At 42.2% G+C, this 25,904-nt stretch overlaps 1 protein-coding gene across 14 annotated transcripts in view; it reads right to left on the bottom strand.

Moving 5' to 3' along the window:
• The window catches only part of PROM1 (prominin 1), a 377,121-nt gene that overhangs the window by 36,635 nt on the left and 314,582 nt on the right, over window positions 1-25,904 (bottom strand). For all 14 annotated transcript variants that reach the window (XR_013272366.1, XR_013272373.1, XR_013272375.1 and 11 more), the window contains 4 exons: window positions 18,220-18,300; window positions 14,587-14,655; window positions 7,030-7,122; window positions 5,204-5,319 (listed from right to left, as the gene is read on the bottom strand). Coding sequence is in view for 4 of the 14 variants with exons in the window: in XM_077477743.1 (XP_077333869.1) it covers window positions 5,204-5,319; window positions 7,030-7,122; window positions 14,587-14,655; window positions 18,220-18,300 (359 nt within the window). In the remaining 10 variants the exon portion in view is untranslated. The remainder of the gene's footprint in view (window positions 1-5,203; window positions 5,320-7,029; window positions 7,123-14,586; window positions 14,656-18,219; window positions 18,301-25,904) is intronic.

Below are 25,904 nucleotides of genomic sequence, written 5' to 3'. Positions count from 1 at the left end.
TTAAGAAAAACAGCCTACCAACTGGATGCCTCTAATATCTTTCCTAGCATTTATATTCTGTAGTTGCAAGTACCAAGTAATAGAAATCAGTAAGCAACTGGAACACTGCAAATAGCTTTAGAGATACACCAAGGGTTTAGAGCATGCATATTTATGTGTCTATTGTTGTCTATCTTCTATACTAATACTGTCATTTATGTCTACACAGGTGGTTGCATCCTAGAACAGACAACCTACATTTAAAAATTAACTCCTGCGAAAATTGCTGACAAGATATAGCTAAATTCAAAAAGTATTTGCAGTGTTAAAACAGTCTTGACAAACTAAGTCTTGGCAAGCGATCTCGAAGCGGGGTCTTAGGCTTCATCTAGAAATGTTGCTGATAATTAGTGAGACTTGCTAGCCAGTGTGTGACGGCTTACTGACAGTTGATCAGTTGTCCCTAATTTCTGGTACACTTGAGATTATTGGATGTTTTTTTTTTTTACATGCTAATCTCATATCGAAAATGAGGCGTATACTTATGCCCCATACATACGATCAGAAATTCTGCCAGCGAAAGTTGGATGTGAGCTTTTGGTCAGAAATTCTGACCGTGTGTATGCTCCATCGGACTTTAGCTGCCACAATTCCAGCCAGCAAAAGATTGAGAGCAGGTTCTTTATTTTTCGGTTAGAAAAAGTTCCTATCCGTCTGTAAGCAATTTGGACACGCAAAAAATCACGCATGCTCAGAAACAATTTGACGCATGCTCGGAAGCATTGAACTTCATTTTCTTGGCTCATCATAGTGTTGTACATCACCGTGTTCTTAATGAACAAAAGTTCAGAGAACTTTTGTGTGACCGTGTGTATGCAAGGCAAGCTTGAGCGGAATTCTGTCGGAAAAACCATCCAAGTTTTTTTCTGACGGAATTTCTCATCGTGTGTATGGGGTATAAGGTTAAGAAAATTCTCGTATGACAGAATAAAAATTTGGAAGGGATGTCATGTGTTGTAATGTATTTGTATTGTATTTTCGGACAACAACTGTACCGATTAAACAAAAATCGTACAATCTGGTATTGTATGATGAAATTTTTCGTGCTTGACTGACTGGATTATATTGGATGAGCTGTCACGATCAGCTCTCGAAAGCTGTGTATTAACGATCAGATTATCATACGATTACTTCAAAAGCGTTATTTTTTTTCTCAGATTTTCTGATTGTGTACGGGCCTTTAGTGCCAGATCTGAAAAATGATCTCTTTAGTTTTAAACTAGTAGTAAAGTATTGTAACCTGTTAGCTATCAATTAATCCAGAAGGTTTTGAGTTTATGTGATAACCTATATTAGCCAATTTAGGTTATTAAAGATGCATCTTCCAGATTAACTTAGACCCCTTCGTCAGGCTTTACACAATACATTTTTTAAGGAAATACACAATACATTTTTTAAGGAAATATTACAATAGATTAAGTTGTTATGCTTTGTGAGTGCGTGCTATAACTATACTGGAAAGACTGCTTTCAAATTTTGGGTCACTTAGGGTTCTTTCACACCAGGTGCCTTGGGACTGTGCTTGGCAGCCTTGTCCTGTACAATGCAAAACAAGGCAAAAAAGGAGGCTTTTCCATAAGGCAAGTTCACACCACACCAGCATGCATGTAGTACTTTTTTTTTAGCACAGTGTAATGTGACACAATCCACCCCATCGTATCACATTGCACCCAATAGAACTGAATAAAATGTTGTTTATGACATTTCAATACAGTTCTAATAAAAAAAGTAAGTACAGTTCTAATAAAAAACTTAAAAGAAACAAATTGGCAAGTTTGTTTCAGGGATTTGTTCACACCAGCAGCCGTGCTGCATGCATGGTTGCTGGTGTGTATAGAGAGGACTGCTGGTTTCCTCTTTATACATACAGCACGGCTGCCGGTGTGAACAAATTCCTGAAACAAACTTGCCAGCTATTTGTCTAGGAGCAGACAAAGTAAGTTTGCTTGCTCTTACCTGTTATCAAGAAGAGCCTGTACTGTTTACACAGATTATTCGGAGGGCTCAATACACCCCCCCATTCTTTGTTTAACAAGTGTGCCCCCTAGTGGAACTAGGGTTCTCTATTTAGTATAGAGTTGGCTCCTGGGGGTGAGGCTTAGTGAAGTACTTAGTAGTAAAATGTAAAGTGGACCAGAGGCAAGCCAAAAGTAGGTATACAGTACAGTACTGATTGGATCATGGCATTATATTTCATTTTCATGTATTTATTATTTCTTTTACGTTTCAGGTATGGAGAATGATGGCAAGGCTGGATCAGGCTACATGGTAGCAATGAATGGCTGACCCAACCTTAGACCTATTGGACTTATTTTATGGGGCTTAGTAAAGGATATTTTTTTTTAAGAGGAAGCCTCACATGGTGGATGAAAGGAAGGATTTCATCTCACAAGCTTTTATGGGCATCAATGCTAGATGGCATTTTTATGTTATTGTGTATCACAGTGTGGGGGATAGAATCAAGGAATGTTACAACATTGACAGAGGACATTTCGAGCACCTAAGAGACTAAACAGTGCCACAGTGTTGGGGACAAGTTTTAGGGATCTTGCACCCAAGAGACTAAACATGACCCGGATCAGCAATATATACCGACTTTTGACCTTATCATTCTCAATTTCAGTAAAATAGAAAAAAAAATTAATAAATGGAAATGAAATATAAGAAAAATAAAAATTATGTGGTCAGTAATGTATGTGAACTAGTGACAATAGGGGCGCTGCTGAGAAACAAACCTAATTAACTAGGCATTCAATTTAAATAATTCTTATAGTGAAATCTACTACCATATCACCAACATGTAGTGCATTATTATTGAAACCAATACTATTTATTTAAAATGAAATTTAAAAACGTAAAGCCAAATGGTTGCTTACATTACACAGTGCCCGACCTGGCCCTGGGGCTGCTCGCTTAACAGGTTATTTCGTAAATTGCTTGTGGTTCCTCATTAGGTGCGGCGTGCGTTCCACCGTGTGCGGTACCTGGTCACGTTCGTTTATGCAACTTCCAGTTCTCTTGGTTTTCGGCAGTACCCGGTGGACAACCAACGGACAACCAACGCACACGCAACTAATGAGGAACCATGAGCAAATTACGAAATAACCTGTTAAGCGAGCAGCCCCAGTGCCAGGTCGGGCACTGTGTAATGTAAGCAGCCATTTGGCTTTATGTTTTTAAATTTCATTTTAAATAAATAGTATTACGCTATGGCTATTGTTTGCTCTTTCAATATGCCCCGTCTGAGCCTATGAAGAGGAAGTGTTATCTCTAGATTCCATGTCATATTCAATGTGAGCAGGCACCTACCTGCACAAGCTCAGCTGACTATTTTTTTAAAGTAGTAATTTCAATCTGGTAAGGAGATTATATATCATCACGATTGGGTGTCTACATGTTCAAACCTAAGGTGAAGGGATCTCTAAATAGCTTCATAAGACTTTATTGTATTCTGGGAAGCCAAATAAGTTGGAGTGTATCACAATTACCTCTGTGGTGTTCAGTCTCTTGCATGGACTTTGGCTATATATTTTTTTCTCAATATCTAAATGGGACTATTTAACTAAGTAATTTTTGATGCAATTGTTTATTTTGTATGTATACACGTAAAGTTGGTTTCATTAATAATGCACTACATGTTGGTGATATTGTAGTAGATTTCACTATAAAAATTATTTAAATATAATGCCTATTTAATTAGGTTTGTTTCACAGCAGCGCCCCTATTGTCACTAGTTCACATTAATTAAGGATCTTTTCTTTGACTCTTTCTAGGGAGCAGCTCTAAAAAAAAATCACTGTATTTTTGTTTTTTTAATTTAATTTAATTTTCTTCACGAGATTTATAAATAGTGGTGCAGAGTTTATTCCAGTTGTTATCAGCTGCATGTACACATTTATTCAGTAATGTATACCTACTTTTGGCCCACCCTGTATAAACATTTTAGAATTTGTACATTAAATTGATAAATGAGCACTATGGTGAAAAATTATGAACTCTGCTAACTGTATGTGGTTCATACTTATAATGATAGTATTAATAATATTAATTCCTTTATTTATTCCACATGCCTTTTATTTATATTTTCCTCCACATTTATATGCAGGCCAAGTTATCCAGCAAATCTGACATCTATAAGGGGTGGGACAAAACATAGCTACTGTCATGGTCAAAAAATAACAGAACTATGATACAAAAGGAAAAGATGAAGGGATGGATTTACTAGCGGCAAATAGACGGTGCACTTTGCAAGTGCAGTTGCTCCAGAGTTTGGCAAATGAGGTGAAGTTTCACTTTGTAAAGAATACCCAATCAAAGAAAAAAAATAAATAAATGCATTTTTGCTTGCACATGCTTGGATGATAGAAGTCAGCAGAGCTTCATCTCAGGGCTCTGGAGCAACTGCACTTGCAAAGTGCACAGTCTATTTACCTTTAGTAAATTAACCCCTATAACTACTGAGCTAATGCTAGTGATAGATTGTACCATATATGTCGCTTTTTTTTGCCCATAGTTTACCCATTTATGGTTCACTTTAAATTTTACAGTTTTCCGTCTCCTGAAGAATCCTACCCTGAACCAGCCACGACTTGCTTTGATGAGTACTATATCTACGCTGTGTTCTCTTATATTCAAGATCAATGCACAAAAGAGAGTTGATAACTTTGGTACTTTCCAAGGTTACCGTGAAATATCACACCATCTGCTAGGGGAGAATATGGTATACACAGATCATGCCTAATTGAATATCTGTAACATCAGACCATCATATTTGTTGTAACCTGTGTTCTTCTGAAGAGTGCTTGAAACCTATTCAGACTTCAAAGTCTCACATCAGATGTAGGTTTAAAGAGTGTAGAGAACATGATCAAAGCAATCTTTTTAATAATACCAGTTTTTTGTTAAGTGCATTTTTGCAGTGTGAATTTTAATTTCTTATGTGTATTTTAAGCTGCCCATAGATTGAGGTCAGCTCTTTTATCTGTGTATTCCAACTGCTGCACATGCACAACTCATAGTGGTAAACACATAGACATTAAGAGATGGCAAAGCGATATGACAGTCCCTTATTGTTTTTCTCCAGGAAAACTATGGGAAAATGTATAGGCTGTATAGACCAACATAATAAAGAATGTTACATAAATGCTTATGCATTTGTACTTACTCATCATAAACATCTTCCGTGTCCATTCTACGATAGAACTTTGATAACTTGACAGCAAAAATGATGGCAGGAATTAGGAATATTGTAGATCCTCCCAAACCAAACCAGAATGAGTTCTGTAGAGACATGATATATATCCTATTTTATAAAGGAGATTAACAGTTTAACATTAAAACATTGTCTTATTTAATAAAATAGACCTTCGCCCCAAAATAAAAGTTATACTCATCTTATAACCAAAACATAGTGTCTGATTTTTTTCAGGGAGTGAATACCTTTTTGGTTGTACCCACGCCCCAGTTGCTTGCTCTCGCGTAGGCAAGGATGACCCCAGCTGGCCCACACCCTCCTGGGATAACAACACAAATCAGGAGGCCAGGGACCAGTCTCAGCGCAGTCTGCTGTTTCTCATATGAACAGTAGGAGGCCATCAGGAAATGACAGCCAAGATGACGGCGCAGAAGATGAGAAGCCCTGAGAAAAATGAGCGGCATGGAAGACTGCTCGGGACTGCATGGGCTGGTTAATGTGTGTTTCTTAAAAGTCAGAAGCTACAGTACTTGTAGCGGCTGACTTTTAATTTCCCCATACCATGGTGATGTTCTTCTTTAAAGTAGAACTTTAGCCAGACAATTAAGTCCTGCTAGATCACTTCAGGTAGGCCCTATTTGCCAGTATAAAACATTTAAAATAAGTGCCTATACTGTTTAAAATCCAGTTATTCACCCTGCTCTACACATGCTCAGTTGCTCTCCATTTTTGGCTTTGTTCTGCTGACAACCTAAAGATTTAATGTTGCTCAGGGGCTCTGGGCTTTAGCAAAATGGCAGCCTCTGGCAAGAAGAAACAGGAACATTGCCAGAAAAAATTTACAGCACACACTAATTTTGGTAGCATAATGATTCATTTGGAATGTATGTTCCTTGCTAAAGAACATTATTTTTATCAAGTTGTTATGGGTAAAGTTCTACTTTAGGGCTATACACAAAATATATTCTGATAGGATTTTAATATGTGCCAATCACAACATTAAAGTAGAATTCTAGATTCCCACTACCTGAAACGCAACTACCCTTGAAAGTGTCCTCTTCCCCTCCTAACACCTATGCTAACTTGTGTAAGAAAGATGTACATACTTACCTATTTTCAGGCTACTCCAGTCCGGTCATATGATCTCCCTGCATCAGCCAGCGGCAGCTGCAGGGGAGAGAAGATAGCACTTTGACAGTGGCTAGTAAAGCTTGCAGGACTGATTTCACCCATAGGCTTCAATGGTGCATACATTGCTTGCCCTGTAGACATCTTTTTTTTTTGCAAAGGTTAGTTAGCATAGGTGTTAGGAGGGGGGAGGGGACAGTTTTAAGGCTAGTTAGGTGTAAGCTGGAATTCTATTTTAATTTAAACTCCAGCATTTGATGGAGTAGGGGAGGAGGTAAAACTCCTATCAGGTTACAGTCTGGGACCAAACATAAGGGAGAATCTCTTCAATGGAGTGACTGACAGCAATGAAACACTTTTTCATTTTTAACAGTTTGGGAACAAGTTAAAAAGTCCTGTTTTTATAGCTTTCACAAGGGAAATTTCTCTTTACTTCCTGTCCTGTTTGGACCCTGTGTTGCAGGTTTACCTAGAACAGGAAGTGAAAGAAAATATTCCTAGCTGCAATGAAAAAAAAGCAGCGTTTCTAAATCTTTCCCACTCTAATAAAAGCTATAGAAAGCTAAGAAAGAAAGAGAAAAAGAAAGCGAGTGCACAAGAGAAAGATCATAGAGAAAAAAAGTGTCAATGCTGAAGACCTAAATACTTTTTATGAAAAAATAACCTACCACTGAATTGATAATGTAGCTGCATAAAAACAAATTTACAGCAGTGTCTATAGCATTTGCTATCGGTTTACATCCAGCAACATCCAAGGCTATCTGTAAAAAAAAACAAAATAGATCAAACCGATTAGGATAAGTGGATTGGGATAATGACAGAGTATATCAAACATGTCTTGTAATTATAAAGTATTTGTGTAACGCGTATCCTACATACTATTCATAATGTATTGCATGCCACTGTTGATGTTTGATGTTTAACAAAATTGCAGTGTCTGGGTGAATGATGTGTTATGGGAAACACAGAATAGAATTACACAGCAGGGACAGAATTGAACACTCAATTCAAAAGTTTGTGAAATCCCAATTTCTATCATGCTATTTCAAAAAATACTTTTCTGCTCTGGGCTGTGCAGGCTGCAAGTTTGATTGCTTCCCCCATTTTATGGAGATATCCAGAGCATAGTGAGATATCCAGAAGACAGTGGATGAAATAGTCAAAGCCTGAATATTTATACAGCTCTGGCCAATCCCTGGGGAGGTGTGTCCAGATGGTGGTTGGGGAGTGTTTAAATAGTTTGGGGCTCTAGAGCAGGTTTTTTTTCCAGGAGGAGAGGTTCCCAGTCAGGAAGGCTGCAAGCCCTTCATGGCCATTCTGTTCAAGATCCTGGTCCCAGCTGCGCCAAGTCATTTGGAAGCCTCTGAGGAACTTATCTGGGAGCTCTACAAAGAAGTTTGCCTGCTTGAACCAGAGGGAGACACTCAAGTCCTGGGGATACTATGAATACCGACCCAAAGCCTAGTACAATGAAATTAAACTTTTGAAACCAGTTCTAGGGACAGAAAATCACATCCACATCCTATTAGACTGAATACACAAAATTGGAAAGAATGAACTTTCCCATATAGAACCAGGACTTTAACCCCCTCAATACAGTGAACTTACACCCCCTTCCTGACCAGACCAATTTTCAGCTTTCAGCACTCTCACAGTTTGAATGGAAATTACTCAGTCATGCAACACTGTACCCATATGAAACGTGCGTCCCTTTTTCCACACAAACAGAGCTTTCTTTTAGTGGTATTTAATCACTAGTGGGTTTTTTATTTTTTGTGCTATAAATAAAGAAAAACGTAAATTATTATTAAAAATGCCTTTTTCTTTGTTTCTGTCATAAAATGTTGCTAATTAGTAATTTTTCTTCCTACATTTTGGCCAAAATTTATACTGCTACATATCTTTGGTAAAAATAACCCACATTAGTGTATATTATTTGGTCTTTGTGAAAGTTATAGAGTCTATAAACTATGGTGCCAATCACTGAAAATTGATCACATCTGATCAGGCCCTCAGTACAGGTGTATCTCATTTCTTGAGACAGTAACAAGTCAGGAAAGTACAAATACCCCCCAAATTACCCCTTTTTAGAAAGTAGAAGGTATTAAGTAAGTAGCATGGTGAGCTTTTTTAAGTTGTCATTTTTTCCCAAAATTCTTTGCAAAATGAAGATTTTTTTTTATTATTATTATTATTTTTTTTACAAAATTGTCATATTATCAGGTTATTTCTCACACACAGCATATGCATACAACAAATTACACCCCAAAATACATTCTGCTACTCTTCTCGAGTATGGTGATACCACATGTGTGAGACTTTTACTCAGCCAGGCCACATACAGAGCACCAACATTGAAGTGGCACTTTCAGACGTTCTACGAGCAAAAATGACACATCTCATTTCACAGCCACCTATTACACTTTTGAAGGCCCTGGAGTACCAGGACAATGGAATTTCCCATAAAATGACCACATTTTGGAACGCTAACACCCCAACAACTGTGAGGCATAATGAGTCTTTTGAACAGTTCATTTTTTTCCAGAAGTTTTTGGAAAATGTGGAAAAAAATGAAAACGCATTTTTTTTACACAAACTTGTCAATTTCTAAAATATTTCTAACACATAGCATGTATATAGCAAAAATTACACCCCAAAACACATTCTGCAACTCCTCCCGAGTATGGCGATACCACATGTGTAGGACTTTTATACAGCCTGGCCACATAGAGAGGCCGAACATTGAAGTAGTACCTTCAGGCATTCTAGGAGCATAAACAAAACATCTCATTTCATTCCTACCCATCACACTTTTGAAGATCCTGGAGCACCAGGACAATGGAATTACCCCCAAAATGACCCAATTTTGGAAAGCAAACACCCCAACGTATATTCTATGGTGACAGGTACTCAGGTACTCTGATGGCCTGGTGACAGGTTCTCTGATGGGCTGGTGACAGGTACTTGAGTACTCTGATGGCCTGGTGACAGGTACTCGGGTACTTTTGATGGCCTGGTGACAGGTACTTGGGTACTCTTGATGGCCTGGTGACAGGTTCTCTGATGGCCTGGTGACTGGTATTTGGGTACTCTGAAGGGCGGTGATAGGTACTCAGGTACTCATATGGACTGTGACAGTTACTCGGGTACTCAGATGAACTGTGACAGGTATTCAGGTACTCAGATGAACTGGGACAGGTACTCGGGTACTCAGATGGACTGGGACAGGTACTCAGATGGACTGGGACAGGTACTCAGGTACTCTGATGGACTGGGACAGGTACTCGGGTACTCGGATGGACTGTGACAGGTACTCGGATGGACTGTGACAGGTACTCGGGTACTCTGATGGACTGTGATAGGTACTCGGGTACTCTGATGGACTGTGACAGGTGCTCGGGTACTCGGATGGACTGTGACAGGTACTCGGGTACTCGGATGGACTGTGACAGGTACTCGGGTACTCTGATGGATTGTGACAATTATTCGGGTACTCTGATGGACTGTGACAGGTACTGTGATGGACTATAAGTGACAGGTACTATGATGGGTGGTGACAGGTCCTCTTTATTGGGGGGGCAATTAGTGTGCTTCATGTGTACTGTAAGCGGTAACAAGATGTTACCGCAATCTCCTCCTCCCTGAGGAGGAGAACCTGGTAACATCTTGTGCCGTGCACAGTGGGGGTGTGACCAACTGTGATCGGCTGGGGGTGTGACCATCTGTGATCAGCCGTGACTTCATCACGGCCGATCACGTGGTAAACAGCCATCCCCAATGGCTGTTCACCGCCCTTGGTGGCGAGCCGTGTCACCGTGACACACCGCCACCGAAGGAACAGGGATATGCGTGCGCACGATCACGCGCATTCCCTGTTTAAACGGGAAGATGTCATATGATGGCCTCCCATCACAATAGGTGCGCCGCCTGGCTGTCATTTGACGGCTGGCGGTCAGCATCTAGTTAAAGGATGTGATGCTGTCACTGAGGTGAGCACAAAAACAATGTATATGTTTTTAATATCATATTTATTGTACAAGTTATACATAAAAACATTTGCATAAAATATTGTATCTCAATATGTAAACAGCATATATCATATTTTCAATATTGATACTTGTTGACAGCAATAGCTTAGAGAATACTTGAGCATAGAGTCATCCAGCACGTTTCACAGATGTATTTCTGTTTCTTCAGGGAAACTCAAATATGCATCAATAGAAAAAAATTCCTTCTAAATATATGTGGCCACCAGGGAGTCAGGGAGCCAAGCCAATACTCAATATTTAGTCAGTGGCGTCAGATCCACTGACTAAGTCTGGCAGACATCGGCTCACACCCAAGGTGGAATGAGACGGGTTTCATACGTAGATCTTAGTCATGACTTGTATCAGTGTCTCATCGCTGGAACAGCCGTTCGGTACACACAAGCTGAACATCGGGCGATCTCTATTGAACTGGCTGATGCCTTCCGACATTCGGCTCATGTGTATTGTCGGTCTGACAGAAGCTGTTCGGCCGGCTTCTGTGAAAGGGTCACAACTGAAAAAGGTTTCCCGATCGGCTCCAGATCAGTGCTTTCAACCAATGGCTAAGAGCGCTGACTAGGGATGAGCTTCGAGTTGAACTCATGTTCGACTCGAACATTGCCTGTTCGGCGAACAGTGAACAATTTGGGGTGCTCACGGCAAAAAGAAGATTCCAGCGGTGGTAATCCACTCTTGCTATCCAGCGATGGATGATCATCTCTCCGGGGTCCAGCGATGGCTGATCTGATCCAGCGATGGGTGATTTTCGGTCCAGCACAGTCCATCCATGCATCCATCCATCTTCTGTCTCCACTGTCGGATTCCTTTTAATAAAGGAATTTTTCAAAAGTGTGTTTGTCTTATTTAACAATTTTTTACACTTTCTTTGTGAAATGGTAGGGGTACTTTTGTACCCCCTAACCATTTCAAACAGGGGGGGCCGGGATCTGGGGGGCCGGGATCTGGGGGTCCCCTTGTTAAAGGGGGCTTTCAGATTCTGTTAAGCCCCCCACCCGCAGACCCCCACAACCACCGGCCAGGGTTGTGGGAATGAGGCCCTTGTCCCCATCAACCTAGGGACATGGTGCTTTGAGGGGTCACAGACCCCCAAAGTATCCTCCCAATGTTGAGGGCATGTGGCCTGGTACGGTTCAGAAGGGGGGTGCTCTCTCGTCCCCCCTTCTTTTCCTGAGGCCTGCCAGGTTGCGTGCTTGGATAAAGGGTCTGGTATGGATTTTTAGGGGGATCCCACGTCAATTTTTTTTTAACTTTGACGCGGGTTCCCCTTAATATCCATACCAGACCTGAAGGGCCTGGTAATTGAATTTGGGGGAACCCCACGCTTTTTTTTTTTTAAGCAATGACTTTCAATGAGTGTTCTCCTATATTACGGGAGCCGACAATTCATTATAGCCGCAAGTGATTTTAAAAGACTTTTTTTCCTGCAGAAATGACACTTTGTGCAGGGACAGTTCTAAGCACGGGAAACATGTGCCCCTTCACAGGCATCCTATAGACACCCCCCAGGTTAGTAAAGTGGCTCCAACTGAGAAGCAAGGTTTATTTTCATTCAGTCCTGCTGTTTTAGCGAACACTTTCTAATAGAAGACTTCTCTTCTTTAAAGAGACTTCCTCTCACTTCTTGCAGTACATCTAGAACAGGAAAAGAAGGGAAATCTCCCCAATGGGCTCAGAAAGGAAAAACCTCACAAGGATTTTAGCAATTTCTAGTTCCTGACAAAATGTTTGTGCTTTAAATATGAAGTGTACCTTGCTTCAGATATATAATTTTTTTGTTAAAGTGGAACTAAACTGTTGAATGAAATGCTTCCCCTGCCGCTGGTGTCTTCCAGGTATTTAGGACCTGGCAGAGACCGGTGGCACTCAAGCACACATGCTGGGGGATTTCTGCACGTGCACACAATGCTGCCAGTTTTTTGTGAAATTGCCAATATCCTGCCTGGCAGCGTTTGTGCGCAAGCTATATGCCACACAGTGCCAGCTTAGTAACACAGTTTAAGTGTATGCATGCCAAGTTATTTTTGAGTGTAAAACTCATAGGTGTGTATTACCTCTTATAGTAAACACAATGCACCCTAGTGGCAATGCCTTTTTGTTCTAGTTATCAGAAGGACAGCGCCATCTATGTTCATACATTATCCAGAGTCAGCATTCACTTCTGAACTGGAATTTTAGCTCAGAGATGACACAGGCATGTAAACCCTGGTGCTTCTGTAGTTCTTGGCAGTGTTCACCAACGTCTGGCACAGATCAGCTCCTGCAATTCTAGTGTTATCGCTGTAGGAAAAAACTGATTGAGAAAATGTTTTCCCTTGCCTGCCACAGATTGACGTCATCTCAGCTTAGCAAATCAGCTGACTAGCGAACATATTTTATTAATAAAGTTATAGCTATTTTAACCACTTTCCGACTGTCCACTGCAGGGTGGCCGCTCTGTGCCAGATTATGTACCTAGAGCTAAATTGATCTAAGCTAACTAGCAACCTATCTAGGAGAGCGCTACATGTCATAAATGTATTCATGAAGATATGCATAGTAGACTACTTTAAGAAGTTAGCAGGTGATCAGTTTTGAATAGATCAACCTTTTTTATATTTTTTAAAATAAAATTAGTATCAGCACCAAAAAATGGCTTTAAGCTTTCTGCTTCTTAAAAGAGAACTTCACCTCTTAAAAAATAGAAGCATATTTTTTTGGAGGTAAAAAAATTTACATTTAGTATTTTTTTTTTTTTTTTAGGAGCCTGGAAAGCATTGCACCAATGATCAGCAGATTGCTGATGCCATGCAGGTCTCCTGCACACTGTCAGTGTAAGCTGTCTGCCAGGCAGTTTTTACACTGACAGGAAGAATCAATGAACTACCACAGCGCTTAAAAGAGAAGTTTGGCTTTTTTATTTTTTTAAGAAATCATACTTACTTAGGTGGATGCAGTGTCGGTCTGCTTCTAATGCTGCGTAAACACGATCGGACTCTTCGACCGGACTTGGTCCGGCGGATAATCCGATGGACTTTGCAGCTGAGGTCTGCCGGACTTTCAAACAAACGGACTTGGCCACACAATCACTCCAAAAGTCAGACGGATTCGAACGTGATGACGTAGAATAAGGAAGTTCATAGCCAGTAGCCAATAGCTGCCCTAGCGTCAGTTTTAGTCCGTCCGAACAGCACACAGATGACATGATTTTTCGACCGGACTTGAGTCCATCGGAAAGATTTGAAGCAAGTTTTATTTCTAGGTCTGCCGGACTTTTGGGAAGAAAAAGTCAGCTGGAGCCAAAACACGATCGAATTGTCCAACGGATTCCAGTCCGTCAGACCAAGTCCGTTGAAAAGTCTGATCGTGTGTATGCGGCATTAGGGGAGAACAGAGCAATCAAGCAGAGCTGATTGCTTGGTTCTCAGTGCTACGTGAAGCAGAGAGAGGGTGACTGTCAGTCACTGCTGTCTGCTCTGCCCCCTCCTCACTCACTGGAGCGCTGGGCTATGGAGGGGGTGGGAGCAACCAGCTCAGACTTTCAGCGGCTCATTGAGAGACTGAACCAGGTGCCAGTCCAGGTATCTGGGTGGATCCTGACCATATGGTCGTGATCTTTCCCCAGCCTGGACTGGTTCTGTGAAGTCAGCTGCAAACAGGTCACAGGAGTGCAGAACGAACTGAACTCTTGTGATCCACTTGAGAAGTACAGGGCTTTACCAGGGCTGTGGTAGATCATTGAGAACTACAACCCAACAGCTGCTGGTAGTTGTAGTACATTCTTTCACAGAACACTGTCAATGAATGACGTGGCTGGGCAGGCAGAGCCCTGAATAACTGCATTTTCTTTAGATTGTGCAGCGAGTGGGGTGAGACGCTCCGATGCTCGCCGCCTAAATGAGGGATCAGAGGGTTCAGGGGCCAGTACATTTGTAACATTTTACACCCCGAATATAGGACTAACATGAAACATGTTACAAAAGGTGAATTTATCCTTTAAACACAACCAGACCTTTGATGGATAATACAATAATAGTAATGTGCATGGAGTGGCAGGTGACAGCACTCAGTGAAAGGATTGGTTTGCAGTGGCTCTAAATAGATCAGATGGATTTCTGCTTTATGTCTACTTTTTCATTTACATTGTAAATTAACTATACATTATTAATATCAACATGCAAGAACATGACAAATACTTACAGAATCTTTCACCCAATGCACGTACTGCACAAAATAGCTGATGACCGTGTCCATAAATTTTTTAGATTCCTAGAATAAAAATAATTCCAAAATAAAGCAGCAATGTTAACCTTTTTTATCTCTGGATAACATTATTGTATGTTAGGCACTATCAGTAAGCTGACCATATACCTTTCATATGCCATCTCTACTCATTCTCCTTTAGATCTAACAAAGCCCTGTAGTCATTGCCTAGGCAATCCACTTGATTTGTAACTTAACAGGAAAACACTCCTAGGTTAGTAGTGCTAAAGAAGATTGTCTAAACAGATTTCAAAGTGTATGGCCAGTAAGGCTGCTAAGGCTTTACTACATCAGACTAAAAAGATTATAGTGCCTCGCCCTTGGCCTAGGCTTGTTTAGTATAAAACAGGCCATAGACTGATCAACATTTGGCTAGTTCAGCAAGGACTGGAAGAATGCCGGTCAGTGTGTGGCCTCCCCTGCTTGACAGAAGTCAATAGTTTGATTGACTTCTGTCGAAGAGACATGCTGAATGTCAGCATGGGTCCTGCTGTTAGAATACAGTGGGGTGTAAATGGAGGATAAACTGGAGGGTGCAAAATCTGTGCAGCTGTAAGTGATTGCTGTGACAGACCAAGCTGGGACAAGGGACTTTGGAGGGGCCTGGGGGCAAGCCTCCTACCCACTGACTATGGGCCTTGGATTTTAAGAGACACTACTCTTTGGGAGGTGTGTGCCTGGGGGACCCATGGAGTGGTCTTGCGTTAGATTCAAGTCCACGTTTCCCTGAAACACACAGACTCTGGGAACTGGAGGACACATATACATATTTGGGGTTTCTAGGCCTAAAACAGCAATGACTACTTCAGACTAAGACTCAAAGATGATATCCTGCTACAGTCTGTTTATTAAGGTGTTGTGTGTGTAATAAGTGTGTCTCTACCAATGTGTGCCTCCTAGGTGTGCAGTTAATTGAGACACCTATTGTTTCTGTCTGTCTGCTAGTATTGTGTCCACTTTTATTTTTTTTAAGTAAGTATTGTGTCCAGTTAACCTTGTAACCAAATTACTGTGGGTTGTTATAGGTTTGTTGATTAACTTACACTTTAATTAGATTACTGTTTAATTAAGATCACTGTTAGGTATTAGCTGTTAATTGGATTGGTGTTTGAAGTTCGCATTGTCATGCTAATATCTTCAAGAGGGGAATGTCCTCCTGTGGTGTATAAAGTATGTGTCTGAGTTTCAATAAACAATCATTCCTTTGGTTCTTATCTCAATATCTTGTCCGTGTACAATGCTTGGGTAAATGGGCTGGTATTAACTCTCAGTCTGCTGGAACAGTTTGGCGGGCAGGAGGAACTGTTTGGGTGAATGCAAATAAATCGGGGTGCCAAGCAGTTCCATCACAGTAGCCAATCAGCTTCTAACTTCAGTTTGTTCAATTGCGCTTTGACAAAAACCTGGAAGCTGACTGGTTAATATGCAGAGCTGTACCAGATTTTGCACTCTTCAGTCTTTGTAAACCAACCCCAATGTTCTGGCTGGGGGGGGGGGGGGGTTCTCCATCTACTTCATCTGTGTGGATGGAGGAATCTGTTGGCCTGCTGGCTGAATGAAACAAAACTACCCTTCTATGGGAAGTTTAAGTGAGATGGAATTTTACCTCCAATTTACTAATGCTTTAGTTATGAATGCATTGATTTCAGTTACAATACAGTTCAATATAAGAGTGGTCCTGAGAGCTTAACCACTTCAATACCGGGCACTTAAACACCTTCCTGCCCAGACCAATTTTGAGCTTTCAGCGCTGTCGCACTTTGAATGACAATTACGCGGTCATGCTACACTGTACCCAAATGAAATTTGTATCATTTTTTTCCCACAAATAGAGCTTTCTTTTGGTGGTATTTGATCACCTCTACGGTTTTTATTTTTTGCTAAACAAATAAAAAAATACCGAAAATTTTGAAAAAAAAAATGTTTTTTTTTGTTTCAGTTTCAAAACTTTGCAAATAAGTAAGTTTTCTCCTTCACTGATGGGCACTGATGGGGTTACACTGATGGGCAATGATAAGGCGGCACTGATGGGCACCGATGAGGTGGCACCAATGAAGTGGCACTGATGAGGTGGCATTGATGGACACCGATATGTGGCACTGATAGGCGGCACTGATGGGTGGCACTGATGGGCGACACGGATGGGCACTGATAGGTGGCACAAATTGGCACGGATTGGCATGGATGGGCATGGATAAGTGGCACAGGTGGGCATGGGTTAGGCGGCACAGGTGGGCATGGGTAGGCGGCACAGGTGGGCATGGGTAGGTGGCACAGGTGGGCATGGGTAGGCGGCACAGGTGGGCAAGGGTAGGCGGCACAGGTGGGCATGGGTAGGCACTGATAGGCGGCACAGATGGGAACTGATAGGCGGCATTGTATTATAATATATTGCACTAATGGATGCCAATCAGTGCCAATCAATAATGCATGCCAATCAGTGATGCCCATTGTGGGCACTGATTGGCATCCATTATGGGCACTGATTGGCATCCATTGTGGCACTGACTAGAATCCCTGGTGGTCTAGGGTGGCATACCTTGTCCTTGGCATCCCTGGTGGTCTGGTGGCGTCCCTGGTGGTCCAGTGTGGGCATCCTCGGGGGGGCTGTGCTGATAATCGATCAGCACAGACCCCCCCTGTCAGAGGAGCAGCCGATCGGCTCTCCTCTACTCGCGTCTGACAGACGCGAGTGAGGAAAAGCCGATCACCGGCTTTTCCTATTTACACTGTGATCAGCCGTGATTGGACACGGTTGATCACGTGGTAAAGAGTCTCCATCGGAGACTCTTTACCGAGATCGTAGTTGCCGGGTGTCAGACTGAGACCCCGCAACAACGATCGCCACGATGCGCGCCCCCGGGGGCGCGCAGCGGCTCATAATCCTGATCACATCATATGACGTCCGGTCAGGATTATGAAACCACTTTGCCGCCGTCCATTTGCTATAGGGCGGGCGGCAAGTGGTTAAAGTGATACAAAAGGTAAAGTGATAGTACAGATTGGGGTAGGGAGTTCCAGAGGATGGAAGACACTTTGAATCATGGGAGGAGTTGAAAAGGGGACTAGAGATATTTTGATATGAGAATGGTGATGTAGCACAAGCAAAGTTGTGAATGGCTCTTTATGTTGTTGCTGACATTCTGATGGAGTGACACCATTGCGCACCGGCCAATAAAGACAGCGGTAGCTTAGCATCTGAAGAAGCTGGGTAGAAGATACCATCACAGAGTCTGATTATTGCAGGAGCCGTAAAAATTCTGGTCTTTAATTACACTTTAAATCTGACCATTGGAAGCCTCTGTCAGTACTCCTTTAATTGGCACTATTGCTGGACAGCTTAGCCTGTTTATACTGTATGCAGTAAGTACAAAAAAAATGTAATGGCAGGATCAACAGGTAGACATGGGGGGGGAGGGAGGGGGGGTAGCAGCCGACATGTGTGAAGTGCCCAGCAATATTTCAGTCCTGTCTAGCTGTTATGTTGGAACTGCCTTTTAGTCTGACCCACAAGGCCTAGTTTTGTCCCCACAGTCCCACGGATTAGACTAATTAAATCTAACATTTTACCTGCTTAATGATTGTAGATGCATTATTGTTGATCAGCATTTGTGCTGCATCAATGGATGAGATGACATCAAGCACCTTTCCCTGGAACAAATAAAAAAATATATCAATATAGAAAGCCTGGCATTGATCGATGTAAACAGACAGTCTTATTTATCTTAGGGCCAGTTCACACCACATGCAGTCCAGTGCATTTTTTTTCTGCATCAAAAAGAAATAGAAAGTAGGTTATATGGTTTCCAATGGCATAGTTCACACCAGTGCTTGCAGTTTCAGTGCGTTCCAGTTCCAGAAAAAAAAAGTAGAACATGCTGCATTTTTCCTGCACTGGACTGTACTAGAATGCTGTAAAAAGCATCAAAAACTCCCAGGAACGTACCTAAACACACCAAAAACGCACTGGAACACCCATGTTCTTATTTAAGGTTAAGGGAAAAAAAGGGGGGGATGCACTGGACTGCATCAAAAATGCATCAAAAATGTGCATGCAAAAAAGCATCTGGAGCACATCCGGACTGTGTTTCTATGGTGTGAACTGGCCCTTAGTGTATTTAAATTCTAATATAAAATATTCTTTGTTTGCTCCCTTTTGGTCTGTTAAATCATATGCTTTTTATTAATTACTTATATTCAAAAGTAGTCGTTCATCCAGCCAGAAACCCTGTGAGCTTATAAATTCCTGTGCTCTCTGTCTCTGCTTATCAGTTAGAATTGTTCCCTGCTATCTCTGTAGACTACAAAACACACCGCCCTGCTATGTAGTAGAAATAGAGGTGTCATGTAGACCTAACACAGTGTTACAAAGTTCCAACACACTCCCTGCCCTAGAGTAACAGTCAGGGCCGTCAATAGGGAGGTGCCACTGGGCCTTCTGTAGGAGGCCTGGGCACAGAGGGGAACCCAGACTGCAAGGAGATCAGTGCAGTAGGATGGGAGGACAGTTACAGAATGATGCACTGTGTCTGTGTCTCTCCCTCCAGCAGTTAAAAACTGGTTTCTCCCCCTCTCCCTCCCATTGGTTTTCAGCTACTAGAGGGAGAGACACAGACAGAGTGCATCATTCTGTAATTGTCCTCCCACCCGCCGCACCGCTCTCACTCCCTGTGCTGCCCACATCTGATTCCCTCTGTGTGTTCGGACCCACTCTTGCCCTCCTCCACAGTGCTGCTTGCTTTCCTCTGCTGCTGGCTGCCTGAAATAAATAAATTAATTTAAAAACCCAACCCGGTAACCTTTCCTATTTCTCCTGGATCCCTCTCCTATTTTATCCATGCACACAAAATCTCCTCTATACCACCATGCTCCCTAATTATTATTTCCATATATCGCTCTGATATCCTAAATTGTATCCAGTCTTTCCAAATGGCTTCCAGCATATATAGGGAATCTTTACATGTATGCAATATCTCTAACTTTATATATAGTATCAGATTTTGTGCTCCATTCCCTGATAGTACTGTGTCCACCAATAACTGAGCATAGTCAATTTTGCTTACTATGCTTCAGTTTATGAATGAACAGAAGCCCCTGACTCCTGGTCATTCATCTTCAGTGCAGCTGAGGCTACAGAGAAAGGAACTGAAGAATCTTTGTTCTCAATTCCTTTCTCAAAGGTGACTTGTCAGGGGTCTGTTTAGACTCCTGATATTTCATCCAAGCCCCTTACCTCAAAAGCATTGTAAAAAAACATGGTACTTGTAAAATGCATATGTAAATAATACATTGTAAAAAAAAATTTTTAAAATCGTAAAAAAAAAACATTTTAGAAAATTGGATAAAATAATTAATTTGTTTTAAATTTTTGTAATACGGGAGGGGGGCTTATCAAGTAGGCTTTATGGTGTCCTGTGATTTCTAATGGCTTCAAGTTGTCACCATAGGACAAGAAGTTTGTTAATGACAGGATAACCAGGTCAAAAGAAAATAAAAATGTGGAAAAAATAACCTAATTCAGCCACCACATCCGAGGACTGATAAGTTGCAATACTATCAGTACGCTTAAAGGAAAATTTTCTACACCTATAAAAACCACCTGTCACTTCTGCATTAAACAAGATTAAAAAAAAGACAGCATATATAAACATGATTTACATGGGTCGTTTTGTATTATTTATTATTTGATCTAAGGTGAAATTCTTAGATGATCTTCATTTTTAATCACAGTGATGATAAACTGAAATAAAATCCCCTCCTTGTTCAGGTTTTGAATTAGTATGTGTCAGATGATGTCTGTATTTTTCTTTTATGTTCTGCCAACAAGTTTTGTCAGGGTAGACAGCCCATGTTTAACAAGCAGCTCCAGATACAAATAAAATTGCTCAGCGAATTGATAAGGCTCCAGGTACACACATACAGGGGGCATCAAACTCACAGTATGACTCAGGTTATGGCTGTCTCACATAGATGGCCATTGGCAGTGCAGTAAAAATCTTTCCTCTCTATTGGCAATGCAGACTTATGGACATATACAGTGGTGTGAAAAAGTGTTTGCCCCCTTCCTCATTTCCTGTTCCTTTGCATGTTTGTCACACTTAAGTGTTTCGGAACATCAAACCAATTTAAACAATAGTCAAGGACAACACAAGTAAACACAAAATGCAATTTGTAAATGAAGGTGTTTATTATTAAAGGTGAAAAAAAATCCAAACCATCATGGCCCTGTGTGAAAAAGTGATTGCCCCCTAAACCTAATAACTGGTTGGGCCACCCTTAGCAGCAACAACTGCAACCAAGCGTTTGCGATAACGTGCACTGAGGCTTTTACAGCGTCCTGGAGGAATTTTGGCCCACTCATCTTTGCAGAATTGTCCTAATTCAGTTACATTAGAGGGTTTTCGAGCATGAACGGCCTTTTTAACCACTTGCCGACCGCCGCACGACGATGTACGTCGACAGAATGGCACGGGCAGGCATATGGGCGTACCTGTACGTCCCTGCCTTCCCGCGGGTGGGAGCGATACGGGATGAGGGGGCGGCCATTCATTCATGGCCACCCCCTCGCGATCGCTCCCGACGAATGGAAATCCTTCGTGACATCACTTCCTCTCCTGTAATGTAAACACAGGAGAGGAAGTGATGTAATCTCTCCTCCGTGTCGGTATTTTTCGTTCCGGCACCGAGGAGAGAGGATCGGTGAGTTGCACCAACACGACACTTCACAGTAGAACATGCCAGGCACACTCACACCCCCCCTTTACCCCCCGATCACCCCCCCAATTACCCCTGCCCCCCCAGTCACAGTGACACCAATGCATTTTTTTTTTTTTTTTGCATTGGTGTCATTTGTGACTATAATAACTGTTAGGGCAGTTAGGGTTAGCCCCCTTTAGTTCTAATGTACCCCCCTAACCCCCCCCAATAAAGGTTTAACCCCGTGATCACCCCCCGTCGCCAGTGTCACTAAGGCTGGGTTCACATTGCAGCGGTTTATGAGAACGGATGTGATTCGCACCGCACTGCAGTGCAAATCACATCCGATCTCTGCGATTCGAGTTCAGCCATTCGCCGCACCCGCCGCAAATTCGCACGGGACCCTTTTTTTGGTCCGCAGCAGAATCGGATCGCATGGGTGTTCACACCATGCGATCCGAGTTTGCAGATCGCACTGCGATATGCGAACTGATCTGGGGGTGTCATTAACATTTCACTGACACTCCCAGCAGTTCGCATAGGGCAGTGTGAACTGCCGCCGGGAGGCATGCGATGCGGGAACCCGCCGCGGATTCGTGGCGTTCCCGCATCGCTCCAGTGTGAACCCAGCCTAATAAGCGATCGTTTTTCTGATCGCTGTATTAGTGTCACAGGTGACGCTAGTTAGGCAGGTAGGTATTTAGGTTCGCCGCAGCTTTTTATAGCGCCAGGGACCCCCATATACTACCGCATAAAGCCCCCTGATTGCCCCCTAGTTAACCCTTTCACCAGTGATCACCATATAACTGTTACAGGTGACGCTGGTTGGTTAGTTATTTTTTTATAGTTTCAGGGCACCCACCATTTATTACCTAATAAAGGTTTAACCCCCTGATCACCCGGCGGGTGTCATTTGTGACTGTAATAACTGTTAGGGCAGTTAGGGTTAGCCCCCTTTAGTTCTAAGGTACCCCCCCAATAAAGGTTTAACCCTGTGATCACCCCCCGTCGCCAGTGTCACTAAGGCTGGGTTCACATTGCAGCGGTTTATGAGAACGGATGTGATTCGCACCGCACTGCAGTGCAAATCACATCCGATCTCTGTGCGATTCGAGTTCAGCCATACAGATAGTATGGCTGAATTCGCATTGCACCCGCCGCAAACTCGCACGGGACCCTTTTTTTGGTCCGCAGCAGAATCGGATCGCATGGGTGTTCACACCATGCGATCCGAGTTTGCAGATCGCACTGCGATATGCGAACTGATCTGGGGGTGTCATTAACATTTCACTGACACTCCCAGCAGTTCGCATAGGGCAGTGTGAACTGCCGCCGGGAGGCATGCGATGCGGGAACCCGCCGCGGATTCGTGGCGTTCCCGCATCGCTCCAGTGTGAACCCAGTCTAATAAGCAATCGTTTTTCTGATCGCTGTATTAGTGTCACAGGTGACGCTAGTTAGGCAGGTAGGTATTTAGGTTCGCCGCAGCTTTTTATAGCGCCAGGGACCCCCATATACTACCGCATAAAGCCCCCTGATTGCCCCCTAGTTAACCCTTTCACCAGTGATCACCATATAACTGTTACAGGTGACGCTGGTTGGTTAGTTATTTTTTTATAGTTTCAGGGCACCCGCCATTTATTACCTAGTCTCACTAGTGTACCCGTAAATTTAGGGGTGTCTACTTTCCAAAATGGGGTCATTTGGGGGGGGGGGGGTTGTGCCATCTTGGCATTTTATGGCCTTCAAAACTGTAACGCCCTTAGAAAGCCTGAAGGCGGTGCTTGGTTTTCGGGGCCCCGTACGCGGCTAGGCTCCCAAAAAGTCCCAAATATGTGGTATCCCCATACTCAGGAGAAGCAGCAGAATTTATTTTGGGGTGTCATTTCACATATGCCCATGGCATGCGTGAGCAATATATCATTTAGTGACAACTTTGTGAAAAAATAAAATAAAATAAAAAAGTTTGTAATTTTCCCGCAACTTGTGGCAAAATATAAAATATTCCATGGACTCAACATGCCTCTCAGCAAATAACTTGGGGTGTCTACTTTCTAAAATGGGGTCATTTGTGGGGGTTTTGTGCCATCTTGGCATTTTATGGCCTTCAAAACTGTAATAGGTAGTGAGAAGTGAAATCAAAAATTTACGCCCTTAGAAAGCCTGATGGCGGTGCTTGGTTTTCGGGGCCCCGTACGCGGCTAGGCTCCCAAAAAGTCCCACATATGTGGTATCCCCGTACTCAGGAGAAGCAGCAGAATTTATTTTGGGGTGTCATTTCACATATGCCCATAGCATGTGTGATCAATATATCATTTAGTGACAACTTTGTGAAAAAAAAAAAAAAAAGTTTGTAATTTTCCCGCAACTTGTGGCAAAATATAAAATATTCCATGGACTCAACATGCCTCTCAGCAAATAGCTTGGGGTGTCTACTTTCTAAAATGGGGTCATTTGTGGGGGTTTTGTGCCATCTTGGCATTTTATGGCCTTCAAAACTGTAATAGGTAGTGAGAAGTGAAATCAAAAATTTACGCCCTTAGAAAGCCTGAAGGCGGTGCTTGGTTTTCGGGGCCCCGTACGCGGCTAGGTTCCCAAAAAGTACCACATATGTGGTATCCCCGTACTCAGGAGAAGCAGAAGAATTTATTTTGGGGTGTCATTTCACATATGCCCATAGCATCTGTGAGCAATATATCATTTAATGACAACTTTGTGTAAAAAAAAAAAAAAATTTTTTTTTTGTCATTATTCAATCGCTTGAGGCAAAAAAATAAAATATTCAATGGGCTCAACATGCCACTTATCAATTTCCTTAGGGGGTCTACTTTCCAAAATGGGGTCATTTGGGGGGGGGTTTGTACGGCCCTGCCATTTTAGCACCTCAAGAAATGAGATAGGCAGTCGTAAACTAAAAGCTGCGTAAATTCCAGAAAACGTACCTTAGTTTGTAGATGTGACAACTTTTGCGCAAACCAATAAATATACAGTTATTGACTTTTTTTTACCAAAGACATGTGGCTGAATACATTTTGGCCTAAATGTATGACTAAAATTGAGTTTATTGGATTTTTCTAATAACAAAAAGTAGAAAATATCATTTTTTTTCAAAATTTGCAGTCTTTTTACGTTTATATCGCAAAAAATAAAAATCGCAGAGTCAGTTAAATACCTTTAAAAGAAAGCTCTATTTGTGGGAAGAAAAGGACGCAAATTTAGTTTGGGTACAACATTGCATGACCGCGCAATTACCAGTTAAAGCAGCGCAGTGCCAAAGTGTAAAAAGACCTCTGGTCATTTACCAGCAAAATGGTCCGGTCTGAAAGTGGTTAAGGTCATACCACAACATCTCAATAGGATTCAGGTCAGGACTTTGGCTAGGCCACTCCAAAGTCTTCATTTTGTTTTTCTTCAGCCATTCGGTGGTGGACTTGCTGGTGTGTTTAGGATCATTGTCCTGCTGCAGAACCCAAGTTCGTTTCAGCTTGAGTACACGAACAGATGGTCGGACATTCTCCTTCAAGATCTCTTGGTAGACAGCAGAATTCATAGTTCCTTTTATCACGGCAAGTCTTCCAGGTCCTGAAGCAGCAAAACAGCCCCAGACCATCACACTACCACCACCATATTTTACTGTTGGTATAATGTTCTTTTTATGAAATGCAGTGTTCCTTCTACGCCAGATATACTTGGACACACACCTTCCAAAGAGTTCCACTTTTGTCTCATCGGTCCACAGAATGTTGTCCCAAAAGTCTTGGGGATCATCAAGATGTGTTGTGGAGAAATTGAGACGAGCTTTGATGTTCTTTTTTCTCAGCAGTGGTTTTCTCCTTGGAACTCTGCCATGCGGGCCATTTTTGCCCAGTCTTTTCCTGATGGTGGAGGCATGAACACTGACCTTAACTGAGGCAAGTGAGGCCTGCAGTTCCTTGGACGTTGTTGTGGGGTCTTTTGTGACCTCTTGGATGAGTCGTCGCTGCGCTCTTGGGGTAATTTTGGGCGGCCGGCCACTCCTGGGAAGGTTCACCACTGTTCCATGTCTTCGTCATTTGTGGATAATGGCTCTCACTGTGGTTCGCTGGATTCCCAAAGCTTTGGAAATGGCTTTATAACCCTTTCCAGACTGATAGATCTCAATTACTTTCTTTCTCAATTGTTCCTGAATTTCTTTGGGTCTCGGCATGATGTGTAGCTTTTAAGGATCTTCTGGTGGACCTTACTGTGTCAAGCAGCTCCTATTTAAGTGATGCCTTGATTGTGAACAGGTGTGGCAATAATCAGGCCTGGGTGTGGCTAGAGAAATTGAACTCAGGTGTGGACAACCACAGTTATAGTATGTTTTAACAAGGGGGGCAATCACTTTTTCACACAGGGCCATGATGGTTTGGATTTTTTTTCACCTTTAATAATAAACACCTTCATTTACAAATTGCATTTTGTGTTTACTTGTGTTGTCCTTGACTATTGTTTAAATTGGTTTGATGTTCCGAAACACTTAAGTGTGACAAACATGCAAAGGAACAGGAAATGAGGAAGGGGGCAAACACTTTTTCACA

Source organism: Lithobates pipiens, unplaced genomic scaffold, assembly GCF_037356315.1.
Source record: "Lithobates pipiens isolate NorthernLeopardFrog02 unplaced genomic scaffold, aLitPip1_a1.2 Scaffold_13, whole genome shotgun sequence".
Classification (NCBI taxonomy): Eukaryota; Metazoa; Chordata; class Amphibia; order Anura; family Ranidae; genus Lithobates; species Lithobates pipiens.
The sequence above is the reverse complement of the archived record's forward strand: the minus strand, read 5'-3'. Positions and strand labels throughout refer to the sequence as shown.